General features: G+C 43.0%; 2 protein-coding genes across 2 annotated transcripts; both read left to right on the top strand.

Moving 5' to 3' along the window:
* Positions 1–1,046: 1,046 nt before the first annotated feature.
* Positions 1,047–1,818, top strand: LOC131207673 (uncharacterized). Its single transcript, XM_058200297.1, has 3 exons — positions 1,047–1,059; positions 1,119–1,616; positions 1,682–1,818. Exons 1-3 carry the CDS (start codon positions 1,047–1,049, stop codon positions 1,816–1,818), a joined length of 648 nt encoding a protein of 215 aa, XP_058056280.1.
* A 1,451-nt stretch (positions 1,819–3,269) lies between these two features.
* On the top strand, positions 3,270–21,074 carry LOC131207672 (solute carrier organic anion transporter family member 4A1). The gene is made up of 7 exons (XM_058200295.1): positions 3,270–3,489; positions 13,211–13,542; positions 14,452–14,647; positions 16,637–16,739; positions 19,220–19,590; positions 19,694–20,462; positions 20,545–21,074. The coding sequence occupies exons 1-7, from the start codon at positions 3,270–3,272 to the stop codon at positions 20,732–20,734; spliced, it is 2,181 nt and encodes a 726-aa protein (XP_058056278.1). The 3' UTR covers positions 20,735–21,074.
* The last annotated feature ends 297 nt before the right edge of the window (positions 21,075–21,371 follow it).

Raw genomic sequence — 21,371 nt, 5'->3', positions numbered from 1 at the left:
AATCCACTCCAAAAAGTATTTTAGCGGTGGGTAGATGATAAGAAATATTATCGTGCAATGGATAGCGGAAATGATCTCCTATAATGTAGAAAATTCTTTAAATATCCTAGGCGGTTAACGTGAATCATTAATATCGGTATCGGTGTCTATTTTAATGTGAAACGTTAGTCACGGTTTGACAAATGAATGAATTTGATTTCTATTGTGGTCTTATCAATATTGATAAAGTGATTGCAGAAGACTTTTAATTCAGTGTATCACTTGAGTCGCAAGAAGGCTTAGAAAAATGTATCACTCATGACTCAATAGAACAATAGCATATACTATTATATGAAGTGTTACCTAGTCCAAATATCACGTATAATATATGGATACACCTAAAAATACCCTTACCAAAAACCATATGATGGCTCCAGAGACGTGTCCAAGGAGATGTTTAAAAGGGTAAACAAAAAGAATATATATTTATGATGGATAATTATGCAAATCATGTAAACGAATATTATTATTCCTATATGGAGTACAAAATTATTCCTGCAATAAATCTCTAATCCAACGAAATCCAACGAAATTAATATAATTATTACACAGTCTCGGTGTAGGTTTACTAAGTTTACTGTAGGTTGGTTGTATTTTGTTGTCAACTGTTCTATAGTTTATGATAATGGTATGGTATGCAAGGACCGCCAAAATCGTTGGTCTATAAGGTATAAGGTTATAAGGTCAGTTGGTCAGTTTCAGCGACAACACGTGGCGTGTTTAGTGTTACCTGTTAGCAAACACGGTCGTTTCGTTATGAAATAACACTTTGGATACCACTTGCTTCAATGCATCATGTATTCCATACCCAGTTAGTCATCAGAACGATTATCTCGAAAAATAACTATCCAATGAAATCCTTATCTGTTGATAATCCGTTGGTTGAAATGTTTAAATTGGTGTGACTTGAGGCTCACTTACGCAGTTTTCGATAAACGAACGGCGACGACGGAAACGACAACAAAATGCCAGAAAGTGGAGTGTTAATGTTCGTAGCAGTTATTGGAATGTGTCTTAGCAGTAAGTTTGGCCCATTCAGATAGTGAAGTTTGATAAATTAATGTCCTTTGCTGTTCTAGCTTCAACTGGACAGTTGATATGTTTTCATTGTGATGACTGTGACGTTCTGTCCATGGGTGTGGTGCAGTGTGGTGCCGATCGGCCAATGCTTCCATTCCCGGATAATTCTGAGTCGACTACTATAATTCCTCCTACGATACCGACGGTTGCTCCCGAAACAACCACAATTAACCCTCCGGAAGTTCCGACGATAGTACCGGAGACCACGACCACGAGCGTTGCGCCAGAGACGACTACAACAATTTCTTCCACAATTCCTACAATTAATCCGGAAACTACCGTTGAAACTACCATTCCTACTGCACCTGGCGATCCTATTCTTACTCCACCAACTCATCCAACGTTCACGCCGCAGCCAACATCAACTACACAGGGTGGACCGATTCTGACGCCTCCAACCCATCCAACTCCGTTGCCTGTTCCGGTTAGGTTTGGAATTTTGATTCCTGTTCCTCCGAGCTCTTTGCAATATGCTTGTCTCTCCGTCCGTCGCAATTGTAAGTTCTTTCGTGTATAGGCCGTTTACGTTGGTAAAAAAAGGTAACCAATTTTATATTTTCAGTAAATAATCGCACAATCGTTAGCAGGGGCTGTGCCACACTGAGGACAAATGTCCCCGAAACGTGCGACTACGCAACAAACGGTAGACACAAAAGTTGTGCAGTCTGCATTGGATCGCTTTGCAATGGCAACAACTAATCATTATTCAAAGTTAAGGAGGAGAAAAGCGATAGTATTAAAAAAACATTAGACAAAAATAAGTGTATGTCGAACTGAAATAAAAACTTTAATGTTTTCCATGTGAATAGCAAACCCGTTTCCATTTCAACTTGAATAACTTTTATGGGTTTGATTGTATAGAACTGAGCCCAAAATAGTGCAACCACTTTCAATCGCTCTTGGATCGTAGTATTTGGCTCCACGGAAGGAGCACCGAATCTTTTAGTGGTCATATTTCGGTTTATGAAGAATCTTCGGATTTTTTTCAACGTTTGTCTTGTTTGCATGTGTTCAACATTTTTTATGTGTAGTACACGACTTCAAATATTATAAATAACCTCTTGTATTGTACTATTATTATTGGTCCTCGAAATCACTATTTAAAATCACACAAACTTTTGGTACACCCTGATACAGAATTTTGTAGTGTAAAAAGAGCCTTCTTTTGGAAAAAGGTAAAATCAGTCAAAATTTAAAAAAAACCTTTACAGAAACTTATCCACCGATCGTGGATAAATCGAATTCATTCCGAGTTTCCGGATTCATTCCGAGAGTTCATTCATTCATTCCGAATGTTTCCGTTGGACGAAACACAATTTTCCCATTTCCGATTAGTTTCCGTTCGGCCGTTTCGGAGTGAGGACGTAGAATCGGAAGTGGGTTTTTGGCGTTTTAACAAGGACTTTCGCTGCCAAACAAGTGACTTGTTGGCAGTTGCGGCCAAGTGGCCAACCCACGAAAGTTGGCGGTTACGATCGACGTTTGAAATTTTTAAGGTTGGTCGGTTCTGCGGGGCGAATAGAGACAAACCTGTCGTAACCCGATCAACTGACCGAGGTGCCGCAAGGATGTAACGAATGGTACGTGTGATTATGTTTCGTAAGCTGCATCGATAGTCGATTCGGTGGACGTGCGAGCTGCGGTGTGCTCGGTGCATAAGGTATGAGCGCTCGCTCCATCGTTCAAGTCAAGACCAAGCGTCCCAAGTGTGGGAGGTAGGGAATAGTTGAGGATTTTGCATAATTTTACGCAAACAACGTTTCAAAATCACGGGAGGGCTATTGTGCAGGGCGAGTGATAACGTTAAATAACAAACTGACGACAAGGCGTATGCTTCGTGGGTTGGTCATTCGATAAAGGTTTATGAAGGTGAAATGTCCATTGCCGTCTTAAAAAGTGTCTGCGCTAGTTGAAGCTAGTTTGTGTGAAGTGTGCTCCCTGCCGACCTTAAATGTATCGAGTATTGTCGGCTAACTGGCGAGCAACGATATCAGTTGTAATTGCAGCGAGCCAAAGGCGGTTGAACAAAACTGGATTAGTAGACCCAATCGGAGAGAGTGCGGTGTGTGTTCGCTAGAGTGCATTTATCGTTCCGTGCTTGATAGGTATTGTGAGAAAATCAAATGTCCACGCCGAGTCTAGATGACATAATGGAGACAACCAACCCGTCGGAGGCAAAGTCGACCAAATACAACGGAAACTACGATGAAACATCGTCACCGGCCAACATAGAAGAAGGCGATCACGTGGCCGATCAAGTGCCCCGATCGTACCACTGCGGATGGTTCAGACTGCATCCAAAATGGATGGCGCGTTTTATGACTCCGAAATGGGCCCTGTTTTGGCTTTGCTGGGCTGGAGCCGTCCAAGGTAAGATGGTGTTTGTGCGAAAGCGTGACTGTTCCTGGATTCTTGCATAGATTCTCGCGCCCCCGAAGGTGTTCAACATAGAAGCTCCCTTTCTTTGCACAAGTAGTTCGAATGAGCTTGTTTTTCAAATGGTCTCAAAAAGAATTGAATGATGTATCCAAATGAGCTATAGCTTGTGTTTTTTGTGAAGTAATTTAGAATATCCATATAAAAATTTCAATACATGTTTTATAAGGCTTTGCTCGGCTGCATCGATAGCGATGCAAGAACGACCTTCAAATCGGTTTGATATCTTAAAATTAAGGATGATTCATAATCAGACAAAAGGAAAAAAGGGAAAAAGTTATCAGGTTATTATGATTTCTTTAAAAATTGCCTGCATCAACGTTTAACAGTTTATTGCTAGTTCTCTTACATTAAGTTATCGTTTATTATTACTAGAACGGGCATAGCCGTATTAAGCTCCGACGTAAAGTTTTACACTTAAGTTTATACACTGCCACAGTTTGAACTGACGTCCTTCGAATAAAAACCGATTAATCGGTGCAGCATAGTGGTAGATCTACGAAAAAGCCACATTCTCAGCCACCAACGTATCCAATTCAATTTTCTCCGTACAATTCTTAATCCTTAATCAATAGAATCTGCGGCTGACAACATCAACAATAACGTTTTATGGCACGATAGAATATGTTTTTATGAAAACATATAATTCAATTTCAAAGGCCTAAGAAAGTGCTTCGCGGCGCAACGTCGTCCCCGTGCTGTCGTATTGCCAGGTTCGGGTTCCTGGCAAACTTCCCGGGTTCCTGCTTATCTTTCTTGGGTCGATTATCATCACAACGCACCGAGAGAGGCGCAGCAATTTTCTGTACACGTTGCCGGCCCCTGCCGTTGACAGATTCGCCGTATGCTGGAGCGTTTTGTGTGTGCACAATGCTCCATTGAGCGGGTCCAATTACATATTAACATCGAACATTACGAGGTGATAATCATGCGCTGTTTATGCGTGTAAACAAGCCATTTCAACCGGAGGGGATGGTTCTGGGATCTGCCCTACTTTTCGCCTGCCCGCAGGTGCCGATCCGAAATGATGGGGTGGAAATTATATTCTGAACGCTGAGACGGTGACTTTGACGCCCATCTTTAGCATCTTTAGCCATTTTTAGCATCTGGGTTTATCTGGGGACTTCTGGTTTTGGTTCGCAGTACGTTAATTGCCTGTAAGTTGAACTTAAGAAACCAATCTCCGCAGGCAAGTAAAAATTAAAGTGTGAACGAAAAGTATCGTACTTTACGTGCATATTGGCAAACCTATCAAATCGTCCGTATGGTCTTGGGGATTTCGGTCCGCTAATATTAAGGGATTGCTATTTACCAAACCATTCTCGGTTGGGCGATGTAGTTAGCTCAATAATCTTATCGATAACAATCAATCTGAAGGAGAGTGTTAGGGCCGTTATTCGAACCGGTCGAAAGATTGGAAGCGACTTCTGTTCTAATTATCGATGACTATGTGTCACCTAAAACCGTTCCACCTTTCTAAGCAATCAGTTTATAAAATATGTTATGTTGTTCTTAAGTTGAATCTAATAATTATAATCATTAAATAAATAATTATAAAAAACCAAAACAACGCAACGCTTAGATGCTTAGCATACTGCACAACAGTTGTTATTCAGATACCGTTTTTGTACGCAGTCTTCGGAACCGGACGAATAAATTTTTCCCTTTGGTCACCTATATCCAATAGGTGACCAGTACAATTGGGACATTAACGTAAACGTGATCCGCATGCTATGCAGCGGATGATTTATAGCTTTCGGTTGGGACCTTCGCCGGGCGTGGTATTAAATTTTACAATAAATATGCTCACACTTCTTATGCTACTTCGGTGGCGGCCATATCTTGCATCTCTTTATCGAAGGAACGTATGTGGGGCGATTTGGGACCGCTTTTATTCGTTTCAATACATGATTTACTTAAAGCGACATAAATCTCAATTAGCTATTTAACGACACGCACGGTGATATCACCGCGCTGCGCCATTGCTCACGCGCGCGGTGCATTTAAATGTCACGCGGAACTGGGCAAGTTTTACGACGATTTTATAATGGCCCGCAGTTGGCCGTACACGCGAGCACATCAGTTCATTAGATTAAAGCCTACCGGCCGGAGCCGGAAACGTGCTAGATAATAAAACTAAGCTCGCCACACGGGAGCCAGCCGGTGCAACAAGTGTCCACCGAATTCGGTGTTGGTGAGCAACTAATGGCGCGAGCTCCACGCAAGGATTGCCACAGATGCGCGAATGGTAATCGGTTGATGAATGAGGGTAATAAAATGAACCAATCTCGGGGGCGATCGTAAAGATCCAAACACCCAGTTAAAGGGAAATGCCCCCCACATCAGACACCGGGCAGTCGTCCCGATAATGGACCATTTGACGGGGAGCACAACGAGTCTCCTCGGCCTCCTGATTGACACCGGAAGGGTTATCAATCCCGTTGGCTGGAGCACCTGCCGGACTCGTGCTTCTGATCGGCTTATTTATCACCCTATTACCCTCTGGTCGGACGATGACCAATCATCCAATGTCCGAGTGACCGGGAGCCGGGACGGCTCATTTGTCATTTCACGCTGGGCAATGAAGCGGCGTATTTGTGCTTGAACTTGACAGTTGTCGGCGTCAAAAAGTTGAGCTCTCTGCCGGACTGCCGCGGGGTCGTTACACATGCTGAGTGGTAGTGAACAAGCCCAGCACAACGTGTCGCGCGATGCCATCTGATTGTTATTACATTTAAAATGACAAATTTAATGAATTGTGCGGCCATAAATAATGGCGTGCGCACGAGGTGAAGTTGACGTCGCGCTCTGTAGTGGCGGACCCTTCGGACAGCAGCCATGGACCAAGCATCATCACCATTGAAGAGGAATTTATCTGGACCTATTGTTTTACGAGAGTCTTGTTGGGGTCCATAGGTGCGAACTCCATTTGCTAGGTCCAGAGTGGGTTCTTGTAAGTCGATTGAAGAGACCTACGAAACTGGCATTGGCATTCCAAGACGAACAACGTTATTTCATTATCTTAACAATGTATCAAGTTGATGTTCTGATTAGATCCTTTAAGGAAAGCATCCTGCAAACCTTTTTCAACCGAAAATTAATTATGGTCCATAGCTAGAGAAGAGCTAGTGATCTCTTGATCCAGCCAAAGGGTCAAATATTATATCTTCCTTCGTCAAATTGGTTTAAGCATTTTAGTAAAAGAAAACGTAAACGTACGTATGGAGGTTTCCAACACTTTTTCTCCACTGCTCTTTATGTGTGGAAATAAAGTGCATCAAAGTACGGAATCACCGAGTAGAAAAAAGATTAAGGACTTCCATTTTTGGGTGGTTGGCCAGAGTACGTTGCCTTAAGATTAGAGCAAAAAATGACTCCCGCTCGCTAAGTCAAGTCGTTCGATTCGGAAGTCCCAAAGTTTTGTCCAAGTTTTACGACTGTCATCACGTATCGGTTTGCTTGGCGAAAGTGGTCGTATCTGATTTATTCCATTGGGCATCCATCTGCGCTTCGTGATTTATCCTTCATGGCAACGGAGACAGCTTGATCGCAAGAAGTCTCCAATCTGTCCCCATCCTGTTCGAGCGTGCGGTCCATCGCAAAAAGCGGACTACGTCATCGTGAACCCATCGTTTGGCGCGCGTCTATTTATGGCGCTGTGCCACTGTTGTTTTCGTTGTTATCGCGATGGCAGTAAAGACGGAGATTTTTGTTGGATATGCATTTCGGCTGCCGGGGGTTGTGTGGGCCACACCACCCCGCGCCACGGGTGGGTCTTATTAAAACGAAAGATCACAATCGTCCGATAAGACGCGTGTCGTCCATTATACGCGAGCACCCGGCGTGGTGGCAGGGTATCGAGAGGCCGGAGCCGTAAGGCGTAAGTGCGGTTTATTTGTGGCGTAAAAATTAGCCCGAGGGAAGCACACTTTCTTCTCCACGGCACGGCACAGTACAAGAGGGCAATAAAAGATCCGGGTCCGTCCAGGGTCGTCTCAAGATGTGCGCGCCATTCAGTAGGTTCGTGCTTTTTTGCATGCTCTCCATGAAACCACCGCCAGGGTGGAAAGGATTGGCGTTAGAAGAAAATCGGTGCACTCGAAGGGTGGGGGGGCACCGCTCATAAAATACTTTCTTCGTCGGCCGTTAGAGAGAATGGTGGAACTGGCGCGATTTTTCGATTTTGCGTCAAGTCACGTTTGTGTCATTTGTAAAGTGCCAGGATCGTCGTCGATACACGCTCAAATTCAATCCAACGATCCATTCTGCACCCGGCTTCCGAGAGAGGGATGCGGAACCGCGGAACAACGTCACACGGCAAACGAACGGTTAATGTGGAATGTTACATGGACTCGATTTTAACGCACTCACCGACTTCGTACAGACTTCGATGTGCCGGTTGCCTTTATGCAATGAGCAAAAAGGAAATGCCCCAAACCATTAACTTATGAATCGGGTTGATGCTCTAAATTTAAAGTTCAACGCTTTGACTGAGTGAACGCATTCTGAGAGTGCACTAAGGGAGGTTGCATCGCCACGTGGCCGTTTTCGAAATCGATTGCCCTAAAATTAGGCGCACCGCACTTGCCACTCTGTAATCTTACTGGGTTGTTCATTAAATTCGGAGGCTCGATAAGAAAATAGACTTTATTATTCTGTATGGACTTCCTGAACATCAGTACAATTGTTCCAACGAGACTCCAATTTATAAATTCCATCCTTGAAGTGATAATCTGGAAAGGCTGCAAAATACGCTTCCACAGCTGATATCACATGATGAAAAACGCTTTTCACCATTTTTTTTTTGATCTTCCAACTTTAACAATTCTAACTTTAATTCATGTATTTTTGCCATTTTCAAAATGCTCTTGTGGCACGGTGAATTTTCCTGATGAAAGAGGATGTTTTTCTTCTGCAAACCGTGTCTTTTTTCTCGAATTTTCTCTTTCTGTTTGTCTAAAAGGTTATAATAATAATTGAAATTTATTGTTTTATTGGTTTGCAAGTAATACACTAAAAAAATCCATTCGCATCAATATGTTGCCAAGAAAGTTGTATTCGAATGCATTTTTAGCGAATGCGGCACCCATTTTGCTCATTTTCCTATTGATTGAGAGATGGGTAGGCCAATGAGATGGGTAGGCCTTATATTAAATTTCTTTTAGTAATTGGACGATTTACCAATACGAAATCCTGTATTTTTTCAACGATTTCAGGTGTTGTGTCTGTTTTTTAACGTTTTTGACATGGATCGTCTTGAAGGCTTGTACGGGCACGTTTAAATTCAACAATCCGTCATTTTACTGTATTAATTGAAGGCGAAGAGTCCTGATGTACTCTCAACATTCGTCCATTAATTTTCCTTTGCTTTCAAAAATGGCTAAATGGCTTGTAAAAAAAATATTAAGCAACCGATTAAATGAAACTTTACATATTTTCATATGAAGAATGTACCAATATAACAAAAAAAATAAGCTCGTAGCAGCGACCTTTGTTATCGAGGCCCCGAATTTAATGTCTCGCCAATTTTCCCACTGTGCGTCATACATTTTGCCCATGGTTCTACGGAACTTTACGAGGTGCCCCGATAAAATGGACACTTTGCTTCGGGCGCGCACGGTTACCGATAAAAAATGGACGAAATTGAGATTCAGATGTTGTCCTGTGGAGGACGTGAACAGGGAATGCGCTGAAAAATGCGGTACGTTTAAAAGATTAGTGCACGAATACGTTCTGCTTCTGGATACTAGCGGCAGCGGAGACTTGTTGGCCCCTTTCTTAGGACCGACTTGAGAACCACGTGCAAAGGATCAGAAATCGAGCGTGGTTTTCGCGGCTAGCAGGATTTTTGGTGCGCGCGAAGGTAGGGTTCTTGCTACAAGACGGAAGCCAATCGAATTGCAATGTAATTGAAGTGGCGATGGTCGACTCTGTTTCGTCGTTTACTCCTTCTCGTAAACGAACCAATGTTTGCCACACCGGTCACCGCGAAACGGATTTTCCCTAAACGGTGTAATACGGCGTTCTTAGGTGCGGCTTAATGTCTAGGGAGGAAGGCATTAACAACCGCAAGGGCGCACGGGTCCGCGGTAAGACGGGTGGTGAAGCGCGCGGAAATTGGCCCCGGGAGTTGACATATTTTCCCGAGGAGTCCGTTGATCCTTTTAGCGCGTTTTCAAAGCGTTGGCTCGTCTAGCGCTTTTCTATTTCTTATTAGGCCACACGCAGCTGATGTTGGGGACGGTTCCGTGACATTACTCAACCGTGCGCGGCATACGCTTCGACGACGTGTCCACATGCCCGAAGGTGGGGCCAAGGACCCAACATTCCTTTGGCTGGCTGAATGGAAGCAACAGTTTGCTGAGGAGGGATTGTTTGCCCATTCATCCCAGGACCGTCCTCAGGTTTGAGGGCGAACAACTTCTCCGGCCAGTGTGGTTTCACGTTGGCCGCAAATCATTTCCAACGTTCGCCAACATGAAGTGGCGAGACTGAGCTCAGCCCCGTCTGGGTCGTGTTGGTCAACTTTACCGTGAATTGTTCAGCGTGTCGATTAGCTGTTGGTTTGTTGACTATTGGTTAGCAATAGACTTCTTGCTCGAGATCGACGTCAGTTTTCAGCGATACAATTTGAGATGAGATTTTCACGAAGTTCATAAATTGCATCCGTCAGAACAGTTAAACTCTGAGTTAAACTCAACAAGAGTTTAATTAACAAAATTTGATTGTTAAGTTTTCAAGAATATACTGTAATTGAGGCGGTAAGGTTACGTTTTTGGGCTTCGATTGTACAATTAGCTTTGAAAGTTCTTTATACAGTCAATTACATTTACATTCTACCAATTGAAAAGTAATTGCTTAACCTTTTTCGCCCTCTCACAGAGCAATTTAAAAACACTGAATTACGATAATTGCCTTGTAACTTAAATAGCAACGAAAGAGACTATATTTTGTTTGGAGATTGCCTTTTAATTAACTATTTTGTTTAGCTACTTGTTAATTAGAAAAACACACAGGAGTGATCTACAATCCTCAAATATAATTCATTTAGAGCCGTTGAGAAATAAATGTAGCAGACTGAGAACAGAATTTTAATTGTTCTCTATCGCAGCCGATTATTGCTATAATTTGAAAAGTTAATTTTTGAAAAATTCCAATTTACAAGGAATGTTAATACCTAATAGATGTGTACGAATAGCAAAAAAGTTATAAATGATGGCGGTTGCCAGTTTCGCTTTCCAACCCCAGACTACGGGGTGCGCCAATAGAACTTTTCCATTTAAAATGCTATCAACCGAAACGGGAGTAATCTTTGCCTTCAGCTCTTGTGGGTTCGTCAAGTAATCATGTTGTAAACAAACAATCGTCTTACGCCCAAAAACACTTCAGAAGTGGCACGCGACCACCGTGTCTCAAATGCTTTGCTGAGGTGTAAAATTGCTGTCAATGCTCACCGGTTGGCGTGACGAATCCTAGCGCAAAATTAACCACGTTACGTAGCGACCATTTGCTTTCTACTATTTTCACTCTTTTACAGTCTTGGTGATTTAAATAGCCTCAAAAGCGACTTCGCGGGTCCTCTAGTATTACACAGTATCTCTGGTGCGTGGCTGCGTTCACTGCATTTAATATCGCGCCGTTAAATGCCTCGTTTTATGCGTTTGCACTGAAATTTCCGGTCTGTTTGCACCGGTGTATGGTTTAATAAACAGTGTTGTTTCCACATTACTTCTTGGCCACGTGACCAGTTGATGGATTTATTCGGTTTTGGAGTGGCGAAACAGAACCGAACGGTGCTGCGAGAAAAAAAAAAACATTCAACAGAATCGTCACACAATTTGGCGAAAAGCAGGAAATTAAATCTTCGTTTAGCATAATGTTTCACTTCGCCGCCGGGTGGGAAAATCACAATCTCGTTCAATCACCCGTCCGAAATGAAACATGAAGCCTATTTATTGTAAAAACACCGTCACGTGGCAGTGAAAGGCATCGTTTATGCCCACGCACGGCGGCCGGCATCACCCCACTCAACACTTGATGCGAATAATGCACCGGAATAATATGTTTTTGTTTTGCACAAGTAAATATGTCGAGTTCATCGAACGAATACTTATTGTGGGAAGCCTTTAAGGCTTCAACCTTTTTCAAACTTGAACGAAGTCGATTAAACCGTAAAGATTTTTAGCAATGTCCGCAATAAATAAATACATCAAAGGCTGTAGCAATGACTGTCTTTGAAATTAGCTTGTCTTGGTCAAATGTGCAGCAAACGTTTGTCCTTTGCGTTCCCCGCCGCCAAGTGCGTCTTGCGGAAAGAGAGATGAAGGCAAGAGGGTGCTCCCCTAAGCTCCAGAAACTGTCAAGATAAGAACAAAATGTAGTTTACTCAGTGAACCTCATATGTTTCGCTGTCAATTGTCCGACAACAATATTTTCCTGGACGATAAAAGCAAAACGGTGGCGCCACTCCCGGTCTCCAGAAAGGGGAAAAATTGCGTAAAATATGAAGAATGGGGTAGACTGGGTAAGAAAACAGTTGGCCACCTCCCATCGTGGCGTGGTTGACGATGAAATCGGTCGTAACTTCGTTCATGCAGCTTTCCGATTCGCTTTCGTAGGCCACCGTTGTAGGCAATCGGCTGCCGGGAGTCGAACATCGACGCAATCTGCTATCGTTGGATCTAATATCCAATTTTTGCTGGGCTATTCCGTATCCCATGTGCCCCCTCCTTTCATTGAGCCGCCCGTTCTGAGAAGGGGCCGCTACTGTGTTCGATACACTGTTTTTATTCTGTGCGGATGCCGTATCACCACTGGAACCGCAACATCGGAGTGTACTTGAAGTGTACTAAATGGCAATTTGTTCTCCAATTTCAAGCCATTGAGAATGTGCGGGTTCGTACCTCGCTCAGCCTGGAAAACTGTGTTACCGAAAATGAGTGATGCTTCGTATCGATTGAGTAAAGATCGTCGCGAACGGAACCGGGATATACGACCTACGAAGCTAAATTGATCTTCGATTGTAGTATTCTGTTAATTTGTGAGTAAATTTGGAAATCAATACACAATACACAATACAATGCGACGGAAAACGGGTAATTACGTGAGGTAATAAAATACTAAAATATAACATCTTCTAAAAAATATCCGACACAAATCCTGTCTATGGTTCCTTCGAACTACGAACCCTAAACTATTGACTGCATCAACGAATGATCTGTTTCCTGAAGCAACTCTTGTAAGTGTCAAGCTTGAATCCGTTTGTAAACCCAATTCTCGGGACAATAAAACCCAATTCTCGTCGTACACGTATGCGAAATTAATCCTTAACAACGCGACATAATCGATGAAAATACGCCTCTTGATTGGAACTGTTCAACAATGTAGCGACCACGCAGTTATGAACCCTTCTCACTCTCACGATAAGGGCCAACACTTCCTTCGGAAGGTGTTTTTGGGGGATAGAAACCTTACCCTTCAGGTTGGCGGATGTTTTCAATCTTTACTTTTTCGCACGCTCCGAAGAACATCAACAACCTGTGTCTAATGTGAAGCAACAATAGCTCCTCGGCTCCCGGCCTTCTTTCGTCCATCTCCGTCCGGTAGTGTTGACCCTTTTGTTCCTGGTTCTCCGTTTCCTCGGATTTTCCTGCAGGATTGGTCGTCAATGGTTTCATAAATGTTGTCATCACGACCATCGAGCGGCGATTCGGACTCAGATCGACACAAACCGGACTAGTCGCAAGCGGATACGATATTGCGTCGTTCCTGTGCCTGGTTCCGGTTTCGTACTTCGGTGGCCGGATCGGGGCCTCAAAGCCGCGCTGGATCGGCTGGGGCGTTGCCGTGATGGGACTCGGGGCGTTTGTCTTCGCGCTGCCCCACTTCCTCGTGGGCCAGTACCGGGCTACGAACTCCGATCGTAACGTGTGCACGCTGGCCGCCCTCGCTAACGGAACCAGTGCGTCGGTGGCGGCCCTCATTGAGGTAAGTTGGTCTTGTTAACGAGAAAATTACTAATTTATCAGATGCTGAAGCCTGTTGTGTTGAGGTTAAAATTTAAATGATCTTGTTACTTTTTTTCGCACAAAGTTGGTTACGTATTTTCATGATGACTTTTAAACAGTATTCTCAATTTTGTCCCTTGTGAAAATACTAGTATGAAAACTAAGCTGTATAATCTCATCATCAATATTTAGGTTTTTACGCTTAGAGGATCTTCTTTTTCGTCTTTCAATCTTTAGACATCATTGTCTTACTTTTGGTATCTCTTTTAATAAAATTTGCGTTTATAGAATGGAAAGTGTACAGTTATTTGAGTTTTTATTATGACTGATGTTTTAATATTTATAAATTTATATTAGGTTTTAGTTAACATTACTATTAAACTATACCATAAATAATTTCAATTTACCAGCTTTGTTCATATTTAAGACCACCATGTCAAAATTAGTGGTTCGTATAAGTCCAACAGAAATTTCTTAATAACAAACAAGAATTTAAACTATTCATCAATATTAATGTTGCCCGCTTCGAATACCACCACAAATCTGACGATGGGAATATTTTTGCGAATATTTTTGATATATTTTTTTGACGATGCGAATATTTTTGATACAATAATTCCCGATGGACCTGTGACGAGTACTGACCATTTTGGTTAATTATGTCCACAAGCTAAAAATTGTTAAAAATATCACAAGGGTCGAAAAAAGCGAGTACAGCTAAAGCGAGTACAGCTAATTCAAACAAGGTACAATGAGAAGCAACAGGAGCATCATGTTGGAGGAATCGTGTTTTATGTGCGGCGGCATTCTCTCCATAGAGTAACTTTACATTGACATTCTACCATTTCTGTTGTCATCATTTTTCGTTTTTGTTTTAACCATCACACAGGGTTGCGACAGCACAGATTTGCCGGTGGCAAATGGCGGACAAGCTTCATTGGCGGAAGTCGAAAACTTGTCTTGGAACGTATGGTTTTTCTTCACTGCCCAGCTACTGCTTGGTGCTGGAGCCTCGCCGCTGTACACACTGGGTGTAACCTACATTGACGAGAACGTTTCCAAGAAAATGTCTTCAGTTTACTTGGGTGAGTATTTTATACTGTAAGTTGGAATCATAAACGTTTTACTTAATCAGTTGGTTAATTTTAAAATAGAATGTAATGGAAATGTGAGAATTTTGCCTGTTAAGCCACTAGTTTGTCCAGAGACAAATGGTTCTATGCAAAAAGCCAGTTGCACATCTATGCTGTTATTGGTACGTGTTGTACAGCTCAATCTTATGAGCTTGGCCATAACATTTAAGGTATGCTACGCCATGCACTGTACGATGCGGTTTACGTACGCCCTACTTTATTGTGCGTCGTACTCCTTACATTTGCAGTTCTCCGTGAGTTATTCCGAAATGAACACCATAAATAACTCATCATAATCTCCACGACACACCATAGTGCATCAGGCGGGCTACACGTCCCAGTTTCATTATTGTCGCCTTGTGGACGGAGGTCGTCGAGTATTGAAATATTTTGCAATCGTTTCTGTCAAAATAAATCATTCGATTGCAAAATTAAACGTTGATCTTGCCTGTGGGATCCTATAATCATGACCAAGAAAGGTGGTTTCTTTAACTTGCCGTTATTGTTAGGGGATGTCCTACACCAGAAAGAACCACACTTGTTCCGTGTTCGCTGCCATTCCCTGGGTGAGGATCTCTGCGCAGCTTGGGTCGTAATGCAATTGTTCCGAACCTGTACTAGAACATTTCACACCCTCTTCGTCCATGCGATTTCTCGTCCCCTTTTTTCGGTGCGCCAACCCGTTGAGTGAAATGCTGGAACGAAGCAATAAAATACGTTCACTTCTATAATTTTATTAACCATCAAATGTGGGTGTAAAAATTTACACGCCCTCATTTATTTTCAATAAAGCAGCACGAATCGGAAGTTTAGGGGTACATTTTCCACTGTTGGCATCCCAGTAATGAGTTACAGAGAGGCAACTGTAAGATACGAAGTAACTAACTGACTCACTAACAGGTCGAATATTCGGCAAAAAGACCATTCTTAATCCGATTTTTGTGGCATTTCAGTGGATGTTGTAGTCCTGAATCTATTAGTGCTAATTTATTAATTAGTTAATTTATCCTGGAAAAAAAACTAAAAAAATTAAAAAATAAGTCAATTTAAATTTTAAAAAATAAAATAAAAGATAGATCTGGTGGTGCCTTTTTTGTGTAGAAATTTCGCTTCTATTTTGCCTGTTGAATTAAAATACTTGGAAAAGACCGTTTTAAACGCTAATAGCCGAGAGCATCAAGACGATGGCAACTCCACGGGTTGTCTGGAGCGTTGTGCAGCGGGCTGGGAAATTGAAAGATATAATATTTCAGTTGAAGCCATTGATATTATTTTCAACCCTAGTACCGAAATGAACGCCTAGTGTCGAGGGTTCCCAGTCCGTAGTGTTGCGCGGGTCGACATCTGGAGACCAGCGAGAGCAGAAAGGCAATGGGCGATAGTTCTGGAACGATTTATTAGATTTATCCAGCGATTTGATGTACTCAAACCTTTAGCACAATCAGAGGCGAAAATCTATTTAGTGATAAAAATGGGCAAATAAAACTGTCCTTCCACATTGCTGCTGATTGATTTTTGATTGATGCTTTGAAGCGGGGCTTGTAGCTCAGTAGCTCGTCACAACGAAGGTTCGAAACGAGGAAAAATCGATGCAGGATGTCATTTAAGGTAGTGGCCACCGGCCAATAGGATGCTAAATTGAAGTCACTTCAAACCATCTATTTTTGGCCAAAAGTGACGGACATGAGGAAAACACCAATCTGTAGCGACACAATCTCACTTTTGCTGAATTTGATATGGTTTAGATATTTATTGGAGTTCAACTGTTTTCTTTAATCATGATATTTTTGGTAAAGAGTAGAAATAGTGCTAAAAGGGTATTGAATATTCTCCGGACATCAGTTATTGTACAAATAGTAATGTAAGATAACACTTTTTTAAACAAACATTTTCACTACTCAAAACTTTGAAAACTAATTTCCAACTGAATTTTATTCGCAGGTATTTACTATACGATGGCAGTGGTTGGACCTGCCGCTGGTTACGTTATTGGTGGGCAGTTGCTACTCTTCTACACCGACATGTTCGTCGTCGATGCCAGCACGTAAGTTTTCTATGCCCTTTCATAATCCTAACGTAAAAAAACAGTATCAGCTATATTTCGAATTTATCACCCAAAAGTGTATCAAACGCTACGCCATGTGGTCGTTGCGCTCTTTCTGTCGGCTTCCGATCGTTGTGATGACTGATCATCTTTTAATCTACCTTTCGAGCCAGCTATCCGTCATGCTCCACTCAGCTGCCCTCAGATGTTTTCATTCACGGCACTGACAGGACACGTGATAAAAGGAGCTTCATTTAATATTAATAAATTCAAATTGCGTTTAAATTTCTCTAGCGCAGTAACGTTTCACGCTGTAGTTTACCTTGGAGGCTGCAAAGGGACCACACTGTTCTGGTTGGTGCTAGAAAATTCCTCTAAAAACCGATGTTTGAGACATCGAACGGCTCTCGCGTGCAAACCGTGCCTTATACGTATCTCACCGCGTTCCGATGCTGTATGCATAGATGAAGCCAGGTGCTGCAAGTGCAATCACGTGAACACGTGTAAAGACATGCTGGCACAATGCGGCCATGCGGATGAGAAGGGATACATTTCGCAAGCCAGCTGAACGACGGTTCCTACTTTTTCGTCATACAAGCGTGAGACGAAAGTAAGACGTGGATGTCGTTTTATGACACTCTGGCCAACGGAACCACTGAAGGATGAGCCCTTAGCATACTTTAATAAAGCATTCCGCCTCTGGCCTAGAACTTTGTCGGTGACGGATGATTGGTCTCATAATGAGAGCGTGTGAGGAAATGGTTCATTTCCTTCCAGTGCACGATGCTCATATGGTTGTCCGGAGGATTGGCTGAATCTAATAAACGACGAGCATATGGGTAGGAGTTGCAATAACCAAAAAGCAGGTTATTTTCGTTAGTTTGCAAATTTCACAGTTCGATAAACGTTTTTGAACAAATCGCAAGGTCCTGTTGCCTGTAGAGCTATACGCAAAGTAATTTACTCCTTTTTACTCGAAGTGGCCATTTGCTCAAAAACATCGGAAAAATACGTTACTAGTACGGTACACAAAATACAATATGGTTGATTTTCGGAAATAAAAGTGTACGAACATCATCATTCAACGTAGAGTGTGGTTCGGTGAGGACTGAAATTTTACGTAGCTCTGCGCTGATGGTTGAATATTATGTAAATTAGGTAAATAAGGTAAATGAAGTGAGCTGTGAATCGAACACCTCATTCCTACTAATTATCAGCACATCAGTGAAAGTCCATCGGGTGATGGGTTCTACTACAATGTCTCGTAATAGGTATGGCTATTGACGCCATTTTTCAATACTCGTTGTATGACTTGATTTACAATTGGGGCTCAATAAAAACTTTTGGACGCAACTAGTCTTTTATAGAAAAAAAGCATAAATTTTGAATTATAAATATATTCGATCTTATAATGAATCAAGGACAAGTAGAATTCTATCAAGTAGATTTTTTATCTACAAAGTATCCATACATTTGTTCATAGTCATTCGAGTGTTTCGCAAAAATGGAGTAGCAAACTACGTTTTAACCATTTGTCTATACTGATGATTGATTTGTTTCCGTAGCCGATAGTCCCAGTGATTGATAGTGGGCTCAATCACCGGGACTCGGACTGTGTTGTTAATGACTAGATAGAAAACTGTCGTTTCGCACCTGGCGACCTCAGAGTGGTTTTATTTTTATTTCGCGTACAGCACAACCCTCGGCCAACAATGCAGATCATAATGGGCGTACAGAGGCTCCCTGGAGAAAAGTGGATTGAGCAGACTTTAACCGTAAACCGGTGGTCAGCCCATCAGGCAAATCCCATTTGTAATCCATGGGAAAGTTGATTTTAATGAATGGAATTCCGCCGGTGACGTTTGTTTCTCGCGTGAATACACTTTCCGCGTGATATATTTTTTCGTTGGGTGTTGTTGGTCCATGAGGAGGCATTGTTTCCCCTCAAACACCCTCTAGCATCATGCTCCGCGGACTCGCTAGTGTTTTCAGACGCTAGTGATGCATTTCTCATTTTTTAATTGCCTTTGCTCTGGCGAGTTCCAAAATTGGTGACTATGGTGCATTGTGTGGTGGCGCAGGTTGTCCAGAATATCTGCTGCCGTTTGGATCGAACATTGGCGCGCAAAACCGGGTTTGGGGTAAGCTTAGCTTGCGGCGTTGGTTCGCAGCACCAACTACACGGAAGTTGTGTCGATGATACTGCCATTGTGTCCCAACGCTCTATCTCAACGTATGGAGCAACAGGAAAAAGGTCCCACGCAACGGAACCACCACCTACTAGTAACTCTGCTTGAATCGCCACCTAACCACCATCAGTAGGATTCGCTTTTTATATCGGTACGCACGCATGTGTTCCGCTCGGAAAGACGAGCTCCTGCGGCTCGCTAGCACCACGATCAGGGTTGAAACTTTATTATTCTATTTATTAACCTTGTGTTCCGTTTGTCCGATTTTTTCACGTGCCGTTTCGGTCGCAGCCTCGGACTGACACCCCACAGCAAGGTGTGGGTCGGTGCCTGGTGGATAGGATTCGTTTTTATGGCTGCCTTCTGTCTGCTGCTGGCCATCCCCATCCTCGCGTATCCGTCCGCGCTTCCAGGTTCCGAGAAGCTGGAGAAAGTGTCCGAGGCCCATAAGGGCGACACGGAAGGCGAACGGCAGGAAGCGTTCACCAAGATCAAACAGATTCCTCGGGCACTGCTGGCGTTGCTGCGCAATCCCACCTTTTTCTTCCTCAACCTGGCCGGCGCTTCCGAGGGACTGGTCATTTCCGGGTTTGCCGTGTTCCTGCCGAAGCTGATCGAGAACCAGTTCAGTGTGACGGCTGTCTGGTCAGCGCTACTAATGGGTAAGTTATTGTGCCCAGTAACATGAACATTGACACGAGTTACGCAAGGTTATTTAGATCCCAAAATAAGGATAACACCTTTCCCTGACATGCACCATTGCAGGTATCATAACAGTTCCTGCGGGTGGCGGAGGCACGTTTCTGGGTGGTTATCTGGTGAAGAAGTTGCACCTGTCCTGTTCGGGGATCATCAAGTTCTGTCTGTTTGCCACGATATTTGCCGCCCTGTTCACCGTCTGCTTCTTTCTTTCCTGTCCGAATCTGACGTTCGCCGGAGTGACCGCTTCTTACTCTCTGCACGACAATTTGGAAAATCCCCACGCACAGAGCACCGCCGAGTACTATCTGCCCAAGAGGCCCGAGAGTCTGGACAGCGCGTGCAACGATCGGTGTGCTTGCAGTCTCCGGAACTACGAACCTATATGTGGCGCGGATGGTGTAATGTACTATTCACCCTGCCATGCGGGGTGCAGCGAAGAGGTTAATCTGGAAAACGCCAAAGTTTACCGGGACTGCACCTGCATCAATGCCACCTTCTACGGTGAGAACGCGTACAGTAGCTACGATGCGGTCAACACCATGTGCCAGTCGCAATGCAACCATCTGTGGATCTTTGTGGTGCTCTGTTTTCTGGTGATGTTCTTCACCTTCCTCGCAACGATGCCGGCCCTGTCGGCCACACTGCGGTGTGTCCACGATGATCAGCGTTCGTTTGCCCTTGGCATACAGTGGATCAAGGTCCGGGTGTTGGGCACCATTCCGGCCCCGATGATCTTTGGGCGCCTGATTGACGAAACATGCATCTTGTGGCAGGAGTCGAGCTGCGAAGATCACGGCGCTTGTTTGGTGTATGATAATGCGTTTATGAGCAAGTGAGTAATGGAAGATGGACAAATGGACAATGACGGACAGTGTGACGGTAAAACGGTTTTCTTTGCTTCTTCGGTTCTACAGATATATGCTGCTCTTGGCACTCATTGGGAAGGCATGCTCTATTTTGTTTTTCTTCGGAGCCTGGTTCTACTACATCCCACCGAAATCGCTGGCCAATGGAGACACCCATAAGCAGGGCACCGCCGAAGCTACACTAACCGGAAACGGTCACGTCAACCCGGTCACAATCACCGCGGTAGACAAATATTGAATGTATTTCGATTTAGCTAAAGTTTTTTGTGTGAAGTTCCATGGTTAGTGTAACAAAAGTTATCTCAAGCGTAGTAGATTATGTTTTAGCTATGTTTCGTTCATTCCGCTACTAAATAATTTGTGGTCAGCAACGCGTTCGCGATAAAGAAGAATGTATGGCGATGGAAAATTTAACTATTTAGTCAAACTTAGCGTAGGGACTCCTGGCAAGCCATGTAATTTGACGTACATTTTCTCAAATAGACGTATGTAAGTCGGCAATGTTTGTAATACATAACGAAGTAGGTCTGCTTCTACGAAAGATTCTCAGGATTGACTGAAACTATATATATAAGGGATATGTATTTCGAAAACCAGTATTCCACTTTCGTTCGCCTAAACATTTTAGAAACATATTCGAATTTCTACATAGCTGTAAGATTGTATGTACTGCCAAACTATACTCTAGTGGATAAGATGAATCAAAATAAAAGCAAATGTAATCTTGATCTTATTATTAGAAGAATCAACATCAGGAAGAAACGCCCTTTTCTATTTTATCTTTCATATAAAAATACCTGAATTTAACGAGTTGGCGGGCCAATGTGCTCGACCGCAGGATCGGAACAGTAAGTAAATAAATATGAACAAATATT

Source organism: Anopheles bellator, chromosome 2 (genome assembly GCF_943735745.2).
Source record: "Anopheles bellator chromosome 2, idAnoBellAS_SP24_06.2, whole genome shotgun sequence".
Classification (NCBI taxonomy): Eukaryota; Metazoa; Arthropoda; class Insecta; order Diptera; family Culicidae; genus Anopheles; species Anopheles bellator.
Note: the sequence above shows the minus strand (reverse complement) of the source record. Positions and strands in the feature narration are given on the sequence as shown.

Coding starts and splice junctions, on each gene's coding strand:
- LOC131207673 (XM_058200297.1), top strand. Junction 1,617..1,681: donor TCTCTCCGTCCGTCGCAATT/GTAAGTTCTTTC, acceptor TTATATTTTCAG/TAAATAATCGCACAATCGTT.
- LOC131207672 (XM_058200295.1), top strand. CDS start 3,270: ATGGAGACAACCAACCCGTCGGAGGCAAAGTCGACCAAATACAACGGA. Junction 16,740..19,219: donor TTCGTCGTCGATGCCAGCAC/GTAAGTTTTCTA, acceptor TTTCGGTCGCAG/CCTCGGACTGACACCCCACA. Junction 20,463..20,544: donor GATAATGCGTTTATGAGCAA/GTGAGTAATGGA, acceptor TCGGTTCTACAG/ATATATGCTGCTCTTGGCAC.